Source organism: Sturnus vulgaris, chromosome 3 (genome assembly GCF_052056855.1).
Source record: "Sturnus vulgaris isolate bStuVul1 chromosome 3, bStuVul1.hap1, whole genome shotgun sequence".
Lineage (NCBI taxonomy): Eukaryota > Metazoa > Chordata > Aves > Passeriformes > Sturnidae > Sturnus > Sturnus vulgaris.
The window spans coordinates 96,507,698-96,530,498 of NC_142245.1; the positions used below are offsets into that span (position 1 = coordinate 96,507,698).

At 36.0% G+C, this 22,801-nt stretch overlaps 1 protein-coding gene across 3 annotated transcripts in view; it reads left to right on the forward strand.

Moving 5' to 3' along the window:
* The window catches only part of SNTG2 (syntrophin gamma 2), a 222,223-nt gene extending 200,894 nt beyond the window's left edge, over positions 1–21,329 (forward strand). For all 3 annotated transcript variants that reach the window (XM_088162358.1, XM_088162356.1, XM_088162357.1), the window contains 2 exons: positions 552–662; positions 8,013–21,329. In XM_088162358.1, coding sequence (XP_088018484.1) covers positions 552–662; positions 8,013–8,144 — 243 coding nt within the window. In that variant the 3' untranslated portion in view covers positions 8,145–21,329. The remainder of the gene's footprint in view (positions 1–551; positions 663–8,012) is intronic.
* Positions 21,330–22,801: the final 1,472 nt, after the last annotated feature.

Here is a 22,801-nt window from a genome sequence, read left to right on the forward strand (position 1 = left end):
GCTTAGAAGTCATATATTTTACAAACCATTATGTAATGTAGAAGACAGTTTTGTGTGAGACTTTGTTCAATAATAATATTTTTGCAGTTTTATAGCTTTTTTGAGAATTTCAAATCACATTTCACACATCAGTAAGTTCAGCTTTTCATTATCTCTCTAAGTCACAATTATCTATGTTATGCAAATGAGCCTGCTGAAATATGAAAGATCAAGATATGGCATGGAATTGTGTTCATACTGAAACTGATACAAATACCCTCATGGATCTTTATGGAATTAAGCTTTTGCCATCTTCATGCTACGTAGGCAATTGAAACATTTATATCTCAGAGAATTTCAAAATAGTTTAATTAGTGAATTTTAATATTGCAACTTTTGCTTTCAAAAAAGGGTATAGAAATGTTAATTTTAATTGCTCTTCAAAGAGCCTGATACCATGCACTGCATTACTGCTGTTGTGCTTCATTTTAGTCCATGAACAATGATCATCATTCTACAGTTCTAGGTAAAAACATGTAGCAGGGTCCTTAATCAAATTTCTTTTTCTTTAGAATGTGTTGTGGAGGTTTAAATTCTCTCAGCTCAAAGGCTCATCAGATGATGGGAAAACAAGAGTTAAGCTGCTTTTTCAAAATCTAGACACCAAACAAATTGAGACAAAGGTAAGCAACATCCTCTTTTTCAATTTTGTTAAACATGACATAAAATTATTGTCAAGGCATCAGAAATCCCATTTACTGGGACATACATATGGTGAACACATCACAGCTTATCCTTTTTTGCTGGTTCTTCAGAAACTCCATAATGAATGGAAGCAATGTAATAAATACAGATTTATCATGCTATTTCTACAAGCCTGTTGTTGTGTTATGATGGTATTTTACTCTTTCAGAAAGATAATTTCTCTGAAGTTATTCTGTCAACCTGCAGTAGATATAATGTCTAAAAACTGCATTTAAAAAGATAAAGTTAAAACAAAATTTGATCCCAAGCTTGCTGTTGAATAAAAAAATAGACAGTTTTTCAGTTATGTGGTTTTAAAAAGAATGAGGAGAACTTTGGTGTGATGTGACGTAGAAGGGAAAAGTAAGAATGTGGTTCAACTGAGTTTTGGTTGACAAAAGCCAATGAAAAAAGTATCTAAAGACCTATGAAAGATTTTAAATATGCTTGCCTGGAACTGTACAGGTTAAAGTCACTTATAAAGCAATATTTTTCTATACTGACCATACACAAAAGATATATGTTATCTATCCTTCTAATGTTTAAAATAATTGTATGGAAGAAGTCCATAACCTTCCCTATTTATCATAAAGTTACAATACAGGCAATATATCTTCCTTTCTACCTCCGTATTAGTAAATTATTCAGTATTTCATCAGCAAGCTTGACTTGAGTTGCCTCTTGGCTCTACTGTAAAAGATATTATAATATCTGTTACAAAAGGTACAACATATAATAATTTGTCTAGTAGCAGGCCATTTCCACTTAATTTGTCACAGTAGTCCTTGGAGACAGGAAAGGACTAATCTTCATTTTATATGTGATCATCTGTCACAATGAGCTTACATAACTTGTTTCAGGTCAGACAGGGAGGTTGTACTCATGCATAAACGACTTTGTGTATCTCTGTGCATTAAATCTTTAGATAGTCCCTGTGTGTGATTAGCCAAGGGCTAAAATTCCATTGCTTGTAATGGAATTCTATTACTTTAATACTGTATCGTTCCTCTCTCTGTTGTGGTAAACCATCTGATTTTTTAAATTTTATTATTATTTTTATGCAAATTAGATGATTTTTAATTGGTTTTACCCGATTTTACTCTTTAGACAGAAAAATTGTAAATTTTAGAATTTTTATGAAATTTTGATTTAAAATTATTATAAGTGAGTCCTCATTATATTTTTACAGTAAATTTTGTTCAGGAAACAGATTTGTTAAAACATTAAAAATTATTCTTTTACATAGTTCTAAACATCTTGTAATTGGCAAAATTCACATGAATGTTTGTGAGGTACCTTGAAAGTATCAGATGGAAGTTGATATGGGATTCATTCATACAGAATTCTTAATATCTATGTACTTAAAAGTACCTATGTGTTGTAAATGTTGGAAGATCCAGAAAAAGCTCATTAAAAAACCAGAGGAAAGGCTGACACTAAGTAGCTGAGGATTTATCAGCATTTCAGTGATTACACCTTTTACAACTGCCTCTGCAAAGTGCAGTGTACACACTAGGATTTCACATGAAATGGGAGTGGGACACAGCTGTGCAGCCTCTCCACTTCAGATAGCTGATATATATCATCAATCAACTGTGTGCCTACCACCTAAATGGTTTGATTTCTCAGACTTGAGGGTTACAGGCTGGCTGGAAAATGCCCAGGACCAATACCCATGGTACAATCCAGTATTGGCTCTGCTTATTGCACTGAAAGCGATTTCATAGAGCCCAATGGTGCTATACAGTGAAATGCAGCCAGTAACGAGAAACAAAAAATGTTATCAAATAACAGAAGTTTCATTTTGCCTGCGTAAATGAGCCACTATGCGCTAAAGAAAGGTTGATGCAGATGACTTACATTCCATTGGCGGAAAACAGTCAAGGTTGCAAAAGAATTTTCCAGACTATGTCTAATTTTATATTATTATGAATTCTTGGGGGTAAAAAAAATCATATTTGGAAATTCTATATTTGTGTCTTATTTACTAGCTAGATGTGATGTTTCTTCTATTTTGGCTTCTAAATTTTAAGCAAAGTATTTCTTCCTGTGCATTTTAGTTTTAGGTGAACAATACATTTCTCCATTAAAAAGTTGTCTTTTTAAAGGAGATAATAAGAAAAAGATTCCTGGCAGTTATTTTTCATTCAGGTTCTTCATATTCCCTAAAACTTCTTATAGTTTCCCACTTCAGTACTTCCCTGAACCTACCCCGCCTTTAGTATAGAGAAATTACAAGTAATCTTAATAATAGTAGATATTTTTTACCCAAATTTTCAAGATTGCGCTAAAAAAAAGAAAAAAAAAATAAGTTTAATATTTTCAGGTTTGTGTTGATGCTTTATTTCCCTTTGCTAAACTGTAGCTATACATCTGGAAGATAAAACTTTTTTCCTATGCATATATTCATTGGACATTTCCCTTTTCATCTTACTTAGTTTCAAATATTTATTGAAGGAAGATAAGAAATCATTGTGTCAATACTTTGAGCCATACTGAAGTTTCAAGTAATGTTGCTGGTCTCATAAATTTCTTGTCTATTACAAGAAGATAACTTTAGAGCCCTGCATATTCTTCTCATCCGCGATATGGCGGCCAAGTCCTTTTTACTTGCTGAGACATAGAACCAAATTTAGAACTTTGATTTCCATTTTTACTTCAGTGATGTCTGGAGCTAAAACCTGAATATTTTTATTTGGGCTTTTAACCTGAAAAAACCCAAAAAACAACAAAATGAAGAAAACCCAAACCAAACCAACAAAAAAAAAGACTGAAAAAAAAAAGCCACCAAAAAACACTCCAAAAAACCCCAGCCAAAACCAAAACTGAACAAAAATAACCCCACAACAACTGAAAATAAATCAGTCTGATTGGAAAATATATCTTTAACAATACAATGTTAATAGTTCTGTCCTGGTCAACAAATAACATACCCTAAGTTTTACCAGTGTCCTTAAAGTCATGAAATGCCCAGGACACAATAACATTATCTGTCAGCATCTCCATTTTTTGCCTTTTATGTGATACAGGCTCATGTCTTGTTCAAATAGTGATTCAACAGCTCTCAGAAGCTCTCAATAAAATTGCATGAGTGGTAATAATGCAACAGACCTTTTTGCAAAAGCTCTTTTTATGTAATAAATACTACTGTCCTAGTGGGTGGATGAAATAAGAACATATATTTTTCTTCCTTGGCTGTGTACATACAGTGAAAGAGGTCAGTGCAGTGTGCTCATTTTTTATATTTTCAGTACCAGCAGGAAGTTTTACAGTCTTGTCCTCCCACTGCTTTAATCCAATCTTTTGTGTTCCTCTCTCAGTATCTTCCTTCTAGTGCCTTTGTTGTACTTAATCTACTTATTACAGTACATACAGTAAACTGAAATAGCTTTGGTTATTGAAATATTAGACATGCCCAGATTCTCCTTAAAAAATGACAATCTCAATTAAAGAAAAAAGCAGCAAACTCAGATAAGGAAAGCAAACACAAGGGTGCTGCTAGATGGCATAGTGCAAATAAAATGATCAGTTACTCATCTGCCTGACTGAGTACAGAAAAATGTTACTTAAAAAAAAAAACTATCAGAGTAATGCATTTTTTTGAAAGAAGTGTCATTGGCGTTATTTTCTAGGAAGAATTCATACTATATTCCAAAGCTAAAGAGGCTACCTTTCCACCTATAAAACTTTATTCAAGGTAGCAAATATTGTGTCCCAGTCTTCAGACTATGAATCATCTACATTTTCCTAAGTCAGAAAGCCATCCTTATCTTTTACTAAATCCATCTTTTCAAACTAACCCCCAGTCCTCTTCCCCTTTCCCTCCTGTAATCTACATGCAAGCAAATCCCCATCCCAGTTTATCCTTATATGTGTGACTATTCCTCACCACCGACTAGCCGGCTGCAGGATTGCAAAGGCAGCAAGCTCAGGCACCAAACATCCTCCAGACACAAATCTGCACAGCCTTACCCCATTAGTGGCATTCTGGATCAAATACTACTGTGATAAGCTGCATTCCTGGAAGCTTCTGGTGCTCAAGGCCTCAGATGAGCCCCACTTTTCTGATGCCACCAGAGGTGGCCACATCTAATGGAGGCCTGCAAGACAACACCTCCAGAGCTCTGCTCCTGTTTTATTATCCCAGAGGATTGCTCATCCCTGCACTAAACTAACATAATATAGTGAAGATGTGAGAGACAAGAGGAGTGGACAAGCAGGTAAACTGCATGAGGAGTGCTTATATGCCACACATTTTGCTTTTCAGCTGTGTAATAAATTGCAAAATTGGCACTACTCTTGAAAATAATCCAAAAATTAGGGACTTGCAGTACAAACTGCAGAAAATAGTGTTGTTGTCACATAAAACACAGGTTCAGTGTTACTGCTAGTCTTCCACCTCTATGCAGATTATATCATACAGAAACAAGAGCATATTAGTATTCAAAAGGTTATTCACAACAGATTAGATGACTTCTCTCAGATACAGAGGAGTATCTGCAGTTTGATCCATGCTCTGAGCTGTGATGGAAACAGAAAGGACTCTGCAGTTGGGACATTGGGAAAGACTGACTCAGTGATGAGACATTCTTGTCTTTGCCCTTTTCTAAACCCAAAGCTCTCCCAGTAATGTCGTTAGAGCAGTCTGGAATCCTGTCTACAGTCTGTGTTAGGTTACTTCAATTTGCTTATCTCCATAAACATTTACAGACTGGAAGTGCCTAAAGCTGGAGTAGAGAAATGGGAACTCTGGGAAGGGCTCCCTTCTCTGTTTGTTTGGCTGTGTTTGGTCAGTGTGCTGAATGTCAGAACCTAAGGTGAAATTGCTGGATGATTTCAGTTGATTTTGGAGCAAATCTAAAATTAATGGGAATGGTCATATTTTTTAATTTCTTGGTTTATAAAATGGAATTTCAAAATATAAAACGTGTGATTGAGCCGAAACTTATGTATTTAGGCCTGAATTTTTTCATATTTCACATTTCACATTCCATATTTCATAAATTATCATGATTGTATATATAATTTTAGTTTTATAAAACTTAGATAATGAAATTTAAATAGTGGCATTGTAGGGTTTTTTTCTTGAAGTGTTTATATAAATTTATATTAGTATTTAAAGTCAACATCTGCTGTCAAAAAAATGTATTTTAAGAAACCTCCTCCCATATTTGCTTCTCAAATGTCAGTTAAATTTCATTTAAAATGGTAAAACCAGGAACTTTTTGTCCCCAAAATTTATGACAAAGGTGACATGGGCTTAAATACACTCATGCTTTCCTCTGCTCCGCTATGGCTTCTCCAGCAGTTTCAGTTCCCTCAGGGGTGTTACCTGCTCTGCCATGGAGCATCAACTACTTCACTGGCCTTGTTCCCTATCTGGGGAATGTTCTGCCTTCTCTTATAAATGTTTACCCTGATGCAGCCCTGCCTCCCTGTGGGGCTCAGCCATGCCCGGTGCTGCATTAGTTGGACCTGGCCAGAACCTGCTGTATCTGGCACAGGGCAGCCCTGGCCTCTCCTTGAAGGGGCTGTGCCTGCAGGTCCCTTCACTCCCAAAAATTTCCCAGTTGTTCCCCAAACAGGGTCATAAAATCATGCACCTCAAATACTAGTGAATAATTCATTAGCAGTAAGACCACTTGTGCCTAGTAAATACCTGGCCTTGGATAGCAAAATGGAGTGATGGTGAGCTTTTCTGGGACAGTACACTTGAATTCCAAATATTCTGTTTGGGCCAATTTTGTTCAGAGCATACTATAAAATTCTGTTACAGAAAAAGCTTGTTTTTTCTTAAAAACAAGCATATGGAGTATACCTCAACAAACAACAAGTTAGCCAACAGATTGTTGAAAATAGTCTTCTGCTCAAACCAAAAACTGTCTCAAGTGTCCCCACAATATATTTACCAATTGTAGACTTTACACATAGTCTCATCACTTAAATTGAACATGGTTTTTACATCATACTTGCTTTTTATATTATATTTATATGTAATTATGTCAGACTATCACTCTATTACTGTATGGGCTCACAGGGAAAAAGAAAGTTAACTTGTGCACAGAAGATTAAATATGTTGTAAAAAGTCAAGTGAATCTGAGAACTGTTTAGCAATAATTCTGCCTTTCTTTGTGAATCAGGGCATATGAATTTCATACTCAGCCGTGTTTATTTCTATCATTAGGGTGTGGTGTGACTTCACCTTATCTTTTACCCTGCGTTTAACTTCTCATCTCTCCTTCAGAGGCTGATAAAACAAATGATCTCCTCACCCTACCCTCCTTGATACCACATCATCCTCGAACAGCCCTGATTTGTCAGATACTTTAATAATGTTCAACAAGGCCAAGTGCTGAGTCCTGCCCTTGGGTCACAACAATTTCTGGAAGTGCTACAGGCTGGGAGCAGAGTGGCTGGAAAGCTGCCTGTTAAAAAAGGACCTGGGGGTGCTGGTGACAGCAGCTGAACATGAGCCAGTGTGTGCCCAGGTGGCCAAGAAGGCCAGTGGCATCCTGGCCTGTATCAGCAATGGTGTGGCCAGCAGGAGCAGGGCAGGGATTGTCCCCTGTACTCAGCACTGCTGAGGTCACACCAGTGACCTGTTCTGGGCCCTTCACTTCAAGAAGGGCAACAGAGCTGGTGAAGGATCGGATGAGCGTGACATTTGAGGAGTGGCTAAAGGAGCTGGGGACGTTTAGCCTGGAGAAAAGGAGTCTCAGGGGAGGTCTTAGAACTCTCTATAACTGCATGAAACAAGTTACAAGTGATAGGATAAAAGGAAATGGCCTCAGCTTGTGCCAGTTTAGACTGGATATTAGGAAAAATTTCTTCACCAAAATGATTGTCAAGCATTGATTGGAAAAGGCTATGTAGGGAAGTGGTTGAGTCACCATCCTAGGAGATATGTCAAATGTAGATGTGGCACTTAGTGGCATGGTTTACTGGTAGACTTGGCAGTGCTGGGTTAATAGTTGGACTCAGTGATCTTCAAGATCTTTTACAACCTGAATTGCAATATTTAAATGTTTCATTGCACGAGCTGAGTACAATGTAAACAATAAAGTAGCACAGAGTGAAAACTAAATTGATATGGCACTGCCAGTGAACAAGGAATGGATATAGAGCTTTTATTCTTAACGATTTTGACTTCATAGTTTCCTATAAAGATTCAATTTTCATGTTAAGGCCATTATTGTTTTCTAACTAGTCTGTTCTGTATTCATGTAAAATGTTTATAAACCTGAATTGAATTCACATTTTTCCTTTTTTTTTCTCTTACTTCTTTCAGGAACTTGAATTTCAGGATCTGACGGCAGTTTTACACTGTATTCACTCCTTTATAGCAGCAAAAGTGGCATCTGTGGATCCAGTATTCATAGACAGTCAGAGTATTGCAAGAAGATACATGTACAGTAACTGATACTAGATTATATGTCGTGACTATGGAAAATAAATTATTTTCTTAACAAAAGTAGTTATTTCATTCACAATATTGCAACTTTGTGATTTTATAAGAAGTCTATAGTTGTGTTATCTGTAATGTTAAGAGTTATCACAATATGATTATTTTTAATCTGAGTTAAAAACTACTAAGTCAAACAGTTTGTTATCTCCTGTATTAATTTAAAATTCTAAGTGAATATTCATTCAGCAATATTTGTAGAGTCATTTTGATTTCTGCACTTGTGATGATACATTCTTCCCCTTATTAGATAGTACTGTGAAGTCAAATTTGAAAAGTGTATGTCCAAAATTTGGCCTCTAAGTCTGTTTAGAAAACTATTGGGCATACAGACAATTACTACAGTCTTCACCTTAGAAAATAAGTAATTATTGAAGACAACTGCTTCTGTAGGAATTGAACTTTCATCTTCCTTCTATATGTTTGAAAAATTGTAATTCTATCGTTGGGCTCTTTCAAGACCTGAGATTTTAGCTCTTGCAAAACACTAAATACTCTATTTCAGATCTAGGAACATAGTTAAGCACACACTTGGCTCTAAGATTGCTCAGTAGCCCCAGTGTATGTGCAAGGTAATGTTAAGTGTGTATTTAAGTATCATGGCAGATCAACTGTGAGGAGCTTTAGACTCAGCTAAGAAGCCTGGCTATAGACACTTAGTTTTAGGAAACTTGCCACAGGGTTTTCTTATCTTTTAATAAAGCTTCCATGACCCGTTCATTTACTCATTCATAGATTGACTTGAGACCTATCCTTTGATGTAACAGTCTGTATGCTTGGGAACAGTTTTATTTGGAGGAACACTTTTCCAAGATATGGTGAACATAACAAAACATAAATATTTTTCTGGGACATCTGCCTTTCTTTTTCCTATAGCTTTAACCTTGACTTATATTCAAGCAAAGTAGATTTTGTCCTTGCTGAGGAAACAATATCATTCTACTTTTGACATATGCCTAACCTTCCTTCTGAAATCATAATCTTAAATGCAGAGATAATTCTTCCTGCTATTGAAAAAATGACCTTCCACAGTCACCCCTCAGGAATCACAGGCTGAGGCAGAGGACACCTGCTTTAGGCATTTCAAATGTCAAATATTTAATTTCTAATGAGATCATAAAACTAATTTTAATATTCTTTGCTACATACTTGTGATATATTAAGCTTTAGTCTTACTACCTCATTATGCAATTGTGTATAGTTTTCCTTTATTTTCTCCTAGGAAGACAAAGGTGTACCAGAATTGAATATGGACAAGGAAAAGACAAGCATTTGCTAAAGCAGCACCATACACAGGAGGCTGGGGAAGGAAGCATACAAACATAGAGTTATAAAATTGGGCCCCATCGCAAAACCAAGATAACTGCTTGTGATTAGAAATGAGTAAAAAGAGGACAGTCTCTGTGTGTCCAAATTATCTTTATGCCTTTATTTAAACTCAGGACTTGGTTAAAAGGCTAAAAATCATCCCTACCGATGTGATTTTGAGCAAATGGGTAGTACTGTTGATTTAAATTAGAACAAGGCTCATCCATGACTTATAAATTGAGTGGTACAGCCTGGACTTAGGCACTGGACTTGAATCGTACTGATGATTTGTTTCGGGCATTTTTCATTCTAACATGAATAAAATCAGCTGAAAAAATCCTATTCATAATCAAGCTAAAGTCAGCTCAGCTCTATTCTCAGTGCAGGACTTGGTTGTGCTATCCTGTTGAAAACACCACAGCATTTAATTGGGGGTCGAGGGCAGGCTGTGCCAGATGGCCTCAGGGATAAAAAACAAGCCCCAACAATTGTATTCATAAATTTAGATGTTACTGGAGCATTTCAGTGACTTAATCTGACCTATTTTTTTTTTTTTTGCCTGTAATCATAAAGCCTGGGAGGTTGAGGCTGTGCTGATCTAAAGCTCAAGTTGTGGGAATCTGACTGAATTCTTCTTAGGTTAGGATCTTAGAAAAAGTATTCCAAAATTATTCTCAACCTTGAGCCAGTAGGCCTGAAGCTTAAAAAATAATTTTCTGAGGGAGGAAGACTAAGCTCTGCCAAATTTTGCAACCATTAATCTAAAATCCTATGCTATATCTGTACTACATTAATTCATAAGTAATTTCAGACAAAGCATGCCTTTTCCACAAAACTTTTAATGTGTACTCTGATCTTTATAGTGGCCTAAGCAGAGGTTAAAACTGTCTGATTTTCTTTTTAAGTATATTGCTATAAATGCTTCTATCAAAATACTGTCAGTATTTTATAAGTTTCCTGCCCACCTGAGTATCTCCTCTGTCCCAGTGCTCAAAGTGAGGTGTGTATAATGGCAATGCAATTTTTCTGCTTTTTGTTTACTTCTGTGGTTGATTTTCTTCTAATATAGTTTGCCTGTGTCCTCCAGTAAGCTTTTCCAGAGCAGAGAGGGTGAATGTTAGAAGGAAGAACTTTTCTCCGTGCTCTCAGGAGAGGTAAAGTGGTGATTTCTGTCCCTCTTTCCTGTGCACTAAAAATGGGACAAAGCACAGAGCAAAAATTGAAGCAGGGGAGGAATGGACAGACAGACAGACTATGAAATATTTAAAAACTCCTTCACTTAGGTATGCAAGCTAAAAATACCTCTTGGAACGAATTTGTTTCAATTTTGGAACTTCATCGGGAAATTCATCTTTCAGTGTAGTTCTCTGAATTGCTATTCATTGAGTTATGGATGCTAAAGAGTTAAAGACTGCAAAGAAAAAATGTAAAATGTAGAATTTAATCATGTTTTGTTTGGTTTTTTTTAACCTCTGCTTCAAAAATGTCTAAGTACTTTTGTGTTGAAGCATGTGGAGAAGCAATTATCTTATGTGAGCTAAAGACCTTGTAGTAAATTTATTAAGTGCAAAACAGATTTGTGTAGCATGCAAGATGAAATCAAATATGTATTCTAATATGATTCAACCACAAAAAAATTCTTAAGTAAAATATTTTTATGAAATTTGAAGTTATCAAATTCCATGGACATGAACCAAAATCCACTGCTGCTTAAAGTCCCAGTAAATTATACAGGACTTAGCCTGAAACAAAGATACACAATTTTAAATAATAAACAGAGGAAAAAAATTGCTTTTCTTTTCTAATATTCCCTTGGTGCACAGCTGCCTACATGTTCACTTAAAGGATCCATTTCTACTGAAAAAAAGCTGCTGACTTTTCAGCAGGGAATCAAATTCAGAACTATCTGGGCTGAAAGCTGTAATCTTTTTCTTTGAACAGCTGTCATGGTGCCCTGTACAAGTTGCACTTATGCAGGTATTCCAACCTCTAGTTTAAATGGATCACAGACTTTTTTTTAAGTGCAAAGACATGATCTATTGTACAAGTCTACAAACCAGGAATTGTGAGTGGCAGAAGCATCTCAGCTGCATAGATCTCTAGGACTGCAAGACAACAAAGCAGGGAAAGGAACTTAAAAGTAAGAACTTCATTTTTCTTTCCTCACTACCAATTATTCTTGGAACACTATTTCTGTTATGTTTCTAGGCTAACTGACTGCTTTTTACAAGTCTCTAAATTCCCAACTATGATAGAAATGTCATACTTGATACTTAAAAATTAATCAGTGTAGAAATTAGGTGTCTGATCTGTATTAGTCATATGGTCTCAAACCCATAATCAGTGGATAGAAACCCTGAAATCCAAGGAGTGCTTTATTCCTTCCTGCAATAGATGCCTAAAACCATTGGATTGAATAATATTCTGAGAAGGCATCTTTCTCCATCAACAAGCTATATTACCACACAGATTTTTGACAGCTCAATTTCCTATAGATAGGTTCAATATCAGATTTATGTACCAATACAATAAAAAGTACCAATCATGAGCAATGTTACAGGATTATGAGAATAAAATAAAACAATCCTGAAGTAAGTGAAATTTAAATTAGAAGTTTGTCATCCTGTTTAACTGGCAGAGGGGAGGGAAGAAAAGGTCTTAGCCTGTTTTTCCAGCTAGCAGTTACTACCTGGGGCTTAGTAGAAAATATTTCTAAACTAAGACAGTAGAAATTGTATTAATTCATAGATGAGTTCTATGTCTCAGGGGATGCACTGACTCTTGAAACACAAAGCAACTCATAAAAAAAATATTAGAGACATTCTACTGTGTCTTTAAGCACTTTGTTCAATTAACATTCAGAACGGAGCTAAATTACTACTCTACAACATCCATAAGCAGAGTACATAATCAGCTCACTGTTTTCTTTTTGCACAGAAGATAGACAAGTATTCCCTGGTGGAGTGAATATGAATATTAAATTGGTTTTAAGGATAAAACTTTTTCTGTGTTTTAAAGTAGAAGTCCTTTACTGAACCAGTATGTTTTGTTCCTGAATAGAACTGGAAAAAGCTGCTTCTTAAATTGCTCACACTACACTTGGAGAAGTGCTATGATTTGCATCTGTCTTGTACTCTATGTTTATGGCTTCCACAAAAGGCCCAGGAGTTAATAGCACGTATCACATCATGGTGCTTGAGATATAGTGATGCTTTCACAGAACTCAGACGGGGAAATGTGTGCAGCTAGAGAGAAGTAGGCAACAGCAACATCCAAATGACTGCAGAGCTGAATGTCACAGACAATTCTGCACTTCAGTTCTTCATTCTAGTCAATTATTTTTATCAGCATTTGTAGTATTATTAGAGATTTATTTCTCCCCATTACTGAGATATTCATAGCAGGATGGAAGGAAAAGTAACCAGATTCTTAACTAAACTTATATTTAATTTGTCCTTTACCTTCCTTTGCACCAAGGCACTGTGGAATTTCAGTTAATTCACTCCATACATTAGGTAAAAATGCACTTATGACAGCATCAGATTCTGTGTTCCTGGTCACTTACATAGAGTTCATTTCATCCCAGTTCTTCAAATAATCTTAGTTTATTTGCTTATAGTGTTTTTTGCACTTTAGAGTTTTAGAGTTTTTCTAATATCTCAAAATACTCTTAACATTATTTTGTTTCATTACAATATTTGTCACCCTAATTCTATAAAGCCAAGTGCTTCTAATGCCTTTTGTTGCCATATTAACCATTTCTATTCCCTCGATATTTTTGCATTTCTTTTTAATTTCTTAATAAGTTTCTTACTCAGTGTTTTATATCCTGTAGAGCAATATATGCAATTGCAACAGGAAATTATCCCTAAAAAGAAGGTTTCTGAATGCTCATATGAACAGGATGTAAACAAGGTTTTTCTGCTTTAATCGTGAAGATCTTTTACTGATTTCTTATTGGAAAAACTTGTACCGTACTTCAGTTTGTTTCTGGTGTGTCATAGTAAACACAGCAGTGTAGTTGGTCTTTGCCATGCTAATTATTATACAGCCTTCAACAATATATGCCTTTCATCAGTAGTAAATCCATTTATATGGCATGCTCTCATGATTTTACTTAATCTTAAAAATACATAGGTTTTCTGATTGTTTTTATTTCTCTTTATTTAAATTGCATGGCCAGTCACAAAGTGGTTCTTTTCATTCAGAACTGCTTAGCTCCTCTACCTTCAAAGAAAATGTTCTCCTAGTTTGACATGACTGATATTTTGTTTTGCAACAATACAGGCGAGTAGGTAAGGTACTGATGTTATTTTTTTCAATTATTTTCAGTAACAGTCTCCTCTCTACCATCCAAAGCTGCACTACTTTTCCAATAGGCTGAAAATGCCTGTGTGGTAAACTGTGTCTAAGAGAGTCCCATTTTTGCCTAATGTTTGCTAATCAGTTTCTTCATTTTTATTGGTGCATTTTAATCTGCAATAAACACTATCCTTAGGTTTATCATACCACTTCCATTTTATCAAGGTCATTTTTCTGAAAGATTATATGTTGTGTTCATTTGTCACAACTCTTTCAAAAACAATCAATCAAACTTTTTTCTTTTACAGGTATATTCTCATCTCATGGTCTGAAAAAATTAAATTGCCAGAAAAAAAAATCTCTGTAGTTGTTCTCCAGCAATTTGCTTCATTGATGTTATTTTTTTCTCTCCATTTTATTTTATTTTCTTTTAACAAAAAATGAGAAGAAAGTTATATTTGGAATTTAGTTGCATGCTCCATCTTATTTTTCTTTTTCCTACGTTCCTTTTTAATTCTGACACTCAAAACACATCCAGAGTTATGTCACTGTGTCAGGAAATCATGCCACTCAAAATCAAAAATTAGAATCCAAACTGTGTGAAATAACCTTACAAATACATACATGGGCAGGTTACTGTACACTATTGTTTGGCACCAGAATTTGGAAATTGCCAGAACTGTGTGCATCTCTGCTTTAATTATCTGAACTGGAAACCAAATTGCAACTGAGGAAATGGGTGTTTCATTAAACATTGCAAAAACTAGGAACATTTCTATAGCATAAGGAAGAGGGGACATTTTGATATCAGACATGTGGGGGTTTTTTTTATATTAAAATGTTTTGCAAACCATGTGGACATAACTACCAATTTGTGTCTGGCTGTTTTTTATCACCTAGAAAAGCCAGGGACCAGTAAAAAATACATAGGAAGGAATTTTCCAGACTAATTCAACTATTCTAAAAATTTCTTGTGTAGACAGACATCTTGTCTCTGTCATTTTAAAGCATCATATACTAGACTTTAAAGGTGAACTCTAGTACCTGGTACTATAACCCAGCAGCATTTACTGTGTGCTACTTGGAATTTGCAGACTGTATGATTTTCCATCAGAGAACAACTTCCATCTAACAAAAAACAAGTAGATGATGTATTTTTAACACCCACAGAAAGGATACAGAGTTTTAACCCAGGTAAGGTAGAGTCATAGTCATCAGGGTAGGCAGAGATCCCCAGGATCATCAAGTCCAGCTGCCCACCCAGCACTAGCACTGTAACCACTAAACCACATCACCCAGCTCCAGGTCCAGATGCCTCTCATAAACACCTCTAGGGATGGTGACTCCACCACCTCCCTGGGCAAGCTATTCCAGTACCTGGCCACCCTTACAGTGACAAGTCCCTTTCTGCTGAACAGCTCTCAAGCCACTCGTCCCCCAGCTTGTAGCACTCCAGGGTGTGGTTGTGACCCAAGTGCAGGACTCTTCACCTTATTGAACCTCCCATAGTTGTCCTCAGCCCATTGATGGAGTCTGTCCAGGTCTCTCTGTAGAGCCTTCCTGCCTTTCTCAGTCAGATCAATGCTCCCTCCCACCCAGCTTGGTGATCATCTACAAATTTACTGAGGGTGCACTCTAGCCCGATGTCCAGGACTTCAATAAAGATATTAAACAGGACCAGCCCCAGTACTGAGCCCTGAGGAACATTGCTAGTGACAGCTGCCAGCTGGATTTAGCTCCACTCACCACAGCTCTGGGCAGAGCCAGCCAGACAGTTTTTACTCTTTGAAGAGCCTACCCATCCAAGCTACCAGCAAGCAGCAGTTTTTCTAAGAGGATGCTCTGGGAGATGGTGTCAAACACTTCCCTGAAGTCTAGATAGACTACATCCACAGCCTTTCCCTCATCAATTAAACAGGTCACTTTGTCACAGGAGGACATCAGGTTGGTCAAGCAAGACCTTCCTTAGGTGTTGATAAAACTGTAGTTCCTCTGTGCACTCTAGATAGCGAGAACGGTGAGAATCCAAAATATTAAATGTCCTTTGGGATTTCTTCACAGGAAGCTCAAGAAACGGCATTCCATAATTGACTTCCCCCTCGCTGAGCAGATCTTGCAGTGGAAAATAGATCTAACTGTTCTAGTATTATGTATAAGTGATTATTTAGATCACCCTAAATGAAAATTGCTAACATCTACTCACACTAGGCATTAATTTTTAATCCCTAGACCTTCACAGTTGTTTACTGAGCATATTTCAGTTAATAACTGCAGCCAGCTGGGAGTGTGCATATAAATGATTGCTGTGCCTCAGTTGATGAGTGGAAGTCGTCATTAAGCTGTAATAGCTTGATTACCTATGGTTGCTTATCTGTGAATCTATCCTTGGACTTCTCAGGTCAAATAGATTAGCCCCACTAGAAGTGTGCTTCAGTGGTGAGTTTGTTATTAAATTAAAAATATAAGAAATAATTCTTAGTGTGGTGAGAGCAAGCAAGTAGTTGCATTAAGAGTAGAAGAAAATAAGCACACTTGATGTGCTTGAAAAGTCTATTGAAATACATCTTTATGTTTTTAAACTCTAAGGATTTCTAATCATATCAAAATGAGCCATTTATTTTGTACTCATGACAACATAATTATGCAGTGTAGGAAAGTCATACTTTAAGTTCTAGTATTGTCACATTTTCAAATGTGAGAGGTCACTCAGAGCATCTGCCTGTTCAGCTGCATCATTGCTTGTGTTTCTTTAAATGCATGCCAGACTCATTTGTGATGTTATCCAGAGCTGTTGTCGCTTCTCCTGGAGGGCCTTCATCCTGCACATTCCTTGTGATCCTATGTCAGAAAGCAAAGAGCCGCCATTTCTTATATGTGTTTTGTCTCAGACTTTTGAAAGTGAGGATGCTTTTTGTTTAGACCTAGAATAAAAATGCTTTCCTTCTTTGAATCAAAATGGAAAAAAAAATTTAAAAAAAAAGGCAAATATTATTTTCCAACCAAAATTATTCCCATGTTTCTAAAAGCTATTTAAAGGGGGAATAAACCCTTTGATTTAGCAGTGTTCCTAAATATTTTCTGTGCTCCCACAAGCCTCCATGTATTAGTCAAATAGGATTACAAGCAATTTAAAAGTTCTAGCAAGTGTGGCCTCAGCCTGTCTTCTACACACACAAGGTGAAATAAAGGTATGATTCTCAACTCTTACTAGGAGAATGAAGATTAATATTTTTGGAGAAACATATACTAAATAGAATTTTTTTTCTTATACTTTTTTTGGTCGTCTATTCTTAACTTCTCTTATTGGCTTCTTTTCCTAGTTGAACTATTCTGCCTCCACAAAAAAAAAAAATTCTTATACTTTAACAGCAATTATAAACTGAATTTGGAGGAGTACTTACTGGGATGAATTAACAAAGTAGATTTCCGTGCATCCCAGAACAACTGTTGTGCATCTGGCAATACCTCCCAACCAGCAATCAATCTGCCCAAGTCCAGACGCCAGAGACTTGAGGCTCTGGACTCCAGCACTTGGGGAATTCTCAGCCTGTCAGTTTTCCTACCACCACGCTTCATTTCAGAAAACAGGCCCTGGATTATAAAGATGTTTCCAAGTTCTTTTCTTTTAATAACAGCAGAGCTTTAGGGGCAACCAGTCAGAAATGGAGAAATATACTTTTTTCATTAAAAATTCCTTTACTGCAGATCAGGGCAGAAGCAAATCACTGCTATGAAGTACTGAAAATGAGCAGCGCCTGAATCTCCTCTTTCTCCTTGTGTTCCCTGATCTTCTTGGTTCCATATGATTCCATGATTTTAGCTGAGTGTCCTCAGTTTTTTCATCACCATGATGATCACAGCACCCACCACTGTTGGAAATTGTGCCTGTTCATGCCAAAGACATAGAGCTGGGTTAATTCACTGCCTAAAACCTGTGCAGTTGTCTCTTGTTCACTTGTAAAGCCAACAATGGGCTAATTTAAGTATATAAATAGAGACCAGTCTACTGGAGCAACTTGTCATTTAGTTTCATACATTTAATATTTACATAATTTTTTGTGAGAAAAGAGTAGTTGTGATGCAATATGTGATTACAGTCATAAAGGTAAAACTTACGTAAAAACCATCTTGTAAATGAGATAGCTGTATTCACAAAGCTCTTCTCTGTAGAACACAAAGCTCTGCAAAAGCACATATAAGTGCTTCTAACCACCTTTTATGCACAGCTAACTTACTGCTCTTGAATCATTTTCTTTATGCTATAGCTGTGGCAGTGTTTGAAATAAAGAGCAGGACCACATGCTCTGCTCTATAAACAGTTAGGTACAACACTGATACTTAAAAGTCGTTTTAAATAATAATTCAGTCATGGGGGAAAATAGATTTAAGCAGTAAAAGCACTCTCTCAAATAAAAAACTTGGGATGTGAACAGAAAACAAATGAAAAAAGCAAGCTAGTAAACTCGACTGGAACAGCATGGAACCAGGTGCTTGGGAATATGCTGAGTCCTGAGAAGCTGTTATGCAGACCAGAGTAGGCAGCATACACTGTTACAAACATGGAAAGCAGGAAAAGAGAATTATTCAACAATTACTTGCACAGTGTGAGCAGAAATACTGCTCAATTGTTATGGAAGAGTGGTCCTATCAGAGAAAGTGAAATCTTCGGGTTCCAGTTTCCTTTTTGTGCTTGTGAGTGATTTTGCAAGTGCAAGTACTTTCTGTATCTCTTCTTGAAGTGTGTAAATATATAACTCACTGCCCTCTTCCTCAGATTATAATATTAATTATGCCTTTTGAAGAAAATTATAAACATTCTCTCAGAGGATGCAGTTCCATTCTCCAAGAGGTCAAATCACTGGTGGGCATTGAAAATGTTCTCATGTCATTCCTCTGCATTCACTGTTCCCACTGCAGGTGTCTGTTCACTAGATGTATTTCTGCTATTTATTGTATTTTATCACTGAGCATCCTTGAGTTTTTGGATTTTTTTTCATATCTGATCTAGTGCCTCTGGAAGTCAATTTAATCTTAATCAATTTAATCAAGACTTCTCATTTGCAACCAATATTTCAGAATACTTAAATCTTTCAAAAATCTTTCAAAAACAGATGGAGTTTTAGCCCTACTTGGAATTTTCTGATAGCTTACTATTCTGACAATACAAAATGTCAGTTATTTTAAAATTTTACACTGACATGATATTATCAAGTGCACGTAAATGATTAATTATTCATTCTTGTTGCATTATCGCTATTCCATTACATGAAAAAATTGAATATTTGTTATATAAGCCATGATTTTTTTTTAAGGGAATAACAATCTATTATGATAGATGATCAGGTCCGTATTTATCTTTGTGTCCACTGGAAAGCAAATTAAAAAAAAAAAAAAAGAAACATTTTGCAATTACATTGAGGAGGTTAATTTTAATTTAAGTATTTTGGCATGTTTTGTATATTAGTTGAGTATTGGTCCTGTTTCAATAGAAACATGGCCAATGACTTATGTTGATAGAGATAACAATGTATAAATAACTTATGATTTTAAGTAAGGAATTTAAGGTTCTTGGGATGGTCTCAGGTTATACTTATCTGTAAAAAATGGAGATGACTTTATTGTTACTGAAAGTGCTAAGTGAAAAGAAGGGAAAGCTACTTGACTTTTTATTTGAAAAACATAGTTGTTATGTGCCCTTGAAATTTGTATTCCCACATGTACTTTTGTATCAATATTCCCAGGAATTATTATCTTAAATATCGCAGTTTGGCCAGTGTGGGTGGCAAGCATCATCAGTAGCTGAGCCACACAGAACATCTGTGGGAATTTCCATCCCAAAATAAGCAGTTTGAAATATGCAGCTGTTGCTTCTCCACCCCTCCATCACGCAATCTTGTTTGCAAAGTGAAAGGCAATTGCCACTTCTTGGTGAAAACCTGCAAAAATATGTGATGGAGGAGAAGTGTGGAGATTTTTAATGAAATCGGTGTTTTTCTCCAGTGTACGAGAATCATTGACAATGATGCCCAGAGCTGGTTCAAATTCTCATCAGTAACCCTCAATGGGGCATAAGTCTGACTTGGCTATTGTTGTTCATGAAAAAAAGGTGTATATTTCAGATATTCCTTTTAATGTTTTTTTACACCCAAAGAAGAAAAAAGGTATGTAGACACTTTATAGGAAAAGCTTCAAACCACTTCCAGACATGCCTTTGAAAGTCAGTGGGCATTGGCAGAATTCTTTAAGAACTCAGGGCTTTAAGATTAAATAGTCAGTGGTGACATTAATACTCAGGTATTCCCCTCTAATTGCCATTTGTTCTTATTTGTACACGTAAATCTTTATTGAAAGGGAAAGATCATCTTTTCTTCACTAACCGACAAAAGTTCTGAACTATCAAGTATATTGCAGTCTATGAAACAGGGAAAAAAGTGATCTACAGCAGGTAATTGGCACAAGATTTTCAGTTTTAAAACATTACACAGCATGATCTCAGAAGTTCTTTTTGAAGAACATTTAAATTAGTATACTCTACTGCAGCCAGTAACCATACCTTGTTAAATGTTTCCTGACAGTTCACTACCTCTGTCCTAAAAATGCATTAGTTCAGCAGTTTATAATTGAGTCAAACCTAAATAGGTGTCAAAATTATATATAGATGAATAAAAACTGAATATTGTTCATCTTTGCCATGTGATAATTAAATGTTTGATGGAGCTCTTTGTGGTTTTGCATATTGCAGGCTTCTTTTCTTTTTGGAGGAAGGTGTTACTGAGGGCAATGCAACAAAATGAGCCCATATATGTGATCATCTTAGTATAGGGAACTACTTGCAGTTAATCTTGTAATGATCAAAATAAAATTAACAAAAATTTTTCATACTCATAATGTTTCAAATTTAAATGGTATTCATTATATGTTTTACTATATATTTTACGTGTTTCAGCTGGAAAATTAAAAAAGACATCTGAAACGCAGCATTTTTGGGTGTGTGAAGCTTTGCTTTTGTTCCTTTTTTTATTGGAAATGCAGCCTCTCAACATGTGCATGATTATAGATTTGCATAGTGTAAAATTACTGTAATTTTATCTGTTCAGGAAGACAGAAAGGGATTTAATAAGTAGTAAAAATTAAACTAGGGAGTAATATAAAGGCAGAGTGTATATATTTTGCACTTTTAAATAACCTTTTATAAGAAGAATCTATTATCGTACAGTATACTGTAATTCCACTTTGTAGTGATACTCTTGCTATTGTCACAGTATTGTCTTTAAATCTGGATATGAATGGTTTGTATATGTACACACTTCAAAAGTGATTTCTACAATGGAATATGTGCTCCCTTTCACTGTTATTAGCATCCAACTGGAGAAATATTCACTAATTATTTTTTTTATAAATTATGAATGTACAGTGTAAATTAGCAAATCAAATATTGTAGCAATGAAGAGATGCACTTTAAAAATATGAAAGTGTCTATCTCCAAGAGTGTTATTTTGTATAGATGTTTTTGAATAAATAATTTATTGCTCATTAGTGGGTTTTTTTGTCATTTGTGAAATAAATATAAGGTATTTGATAGCAGTTATTTGAGTTTTATATTTTGTGATCAGTGATTTTAGTGAGTTTCTTACTTCTTAAAATTAAGGTTTTGTAATTAGAACAGTAAAGGACTTACACACACATTTTCCTTTTCATTCAATAAATCATTGTTGACTTAATCTAGCTGCTGTGAGGAAGCCAAGGTGCAACCCATGATCAGCCCCTAGTCCTTTCACTAATCAACCAGCAAAAGGTCATTGCCACAGCATCTTCCTTCAGTCATCAAGACTAATTTGGCCATGGAAATCAAGGTATGGAGAGAGGGGAACATGGCAAGGAATTGGAAGCACTTCCATTTTCCATGGTTTAAATGCAGCCGGTTGATAAATATCAACTGGAAGGCTTAATGACCACAATATACATTTGCTTCAGTGAGAGATCAGAGCTGAAATTCTGAACTGGAAAGTACTAAACAGCAAAATGACTGCAGCCTTCAAATTTGGGCATAATTCAAATTTTTAATCTAATATTTATTCTAGATTTGTTCCTTGCTTTGCTAACAGAGAAAAAAATATGGCACATTAGGACCAAGTCACCTCTACCAGGCAGATGTTTGGAAAAAGACACTTCAGAAAAGTTTTATAAACAGGTTTTTTTTCTTTTTTAATGTCTTCTAGTATATCTAGCTTGTAAAAAAACCCCCACATTTATATTCTGAAGGAAAAGTATAAATCCTGAATTTAAACCTAAAATGAAAACAATGCTTGCTTGTAATGGATCTGAGCATGCTATCTTATATAATCACAGTAGCAGTGTCATCAAAGACAACCTATAAGTTGTTTTTAAGTTAACACATTTCAGTCATCCCTGCTCTTAGTCTTTGAACCCAGAGGTATCCTAGTATCCCAAAACTGAATCTGAAGTAAGATTTAGACAACTAAACTGAAAGTACAGGATGAAAAAGCAATCACAGAAAAAGCCTTTTGTCCATAGAGGTTATAAATCTTTGCACATCCTTAATACCCTAAATTTCCCACATATTCTTATGTGTGCTCATGTCGGCAGAGGCCAGCTGGGAGGAAGGCTGCTTGGTCCACAGAAAGGCTTGATGCTACAGTACATTTTTAGAGTGCAGTCAGTCTCCCTGGAAGATGACATGGCAGCTGCAATTTCTATTAAAATATGTAGTGACAGATGGGGAAAGGCAGAGTAACATCAACATTTAATGCCCATTGATTACAGCGCTGGGAAAATGTTCTTCTAGCAAGTGAGCTCCTAGAGCAGACAAATTTTTAGATGCCTGCCTGTCCCTCTTCTCTGCTCAGGGCTTCCCCTGAGAAGAGAGAACACAGGAGAGTGTGTACCTGCATTGTGGGTGGCAGCCTGGCACTTTACATCCAGCAGTCCCTGCAGAGATCAAGTTCAGTGTCCAGCCTGGGGGGACCAGCAGTGCAGGAAGGACA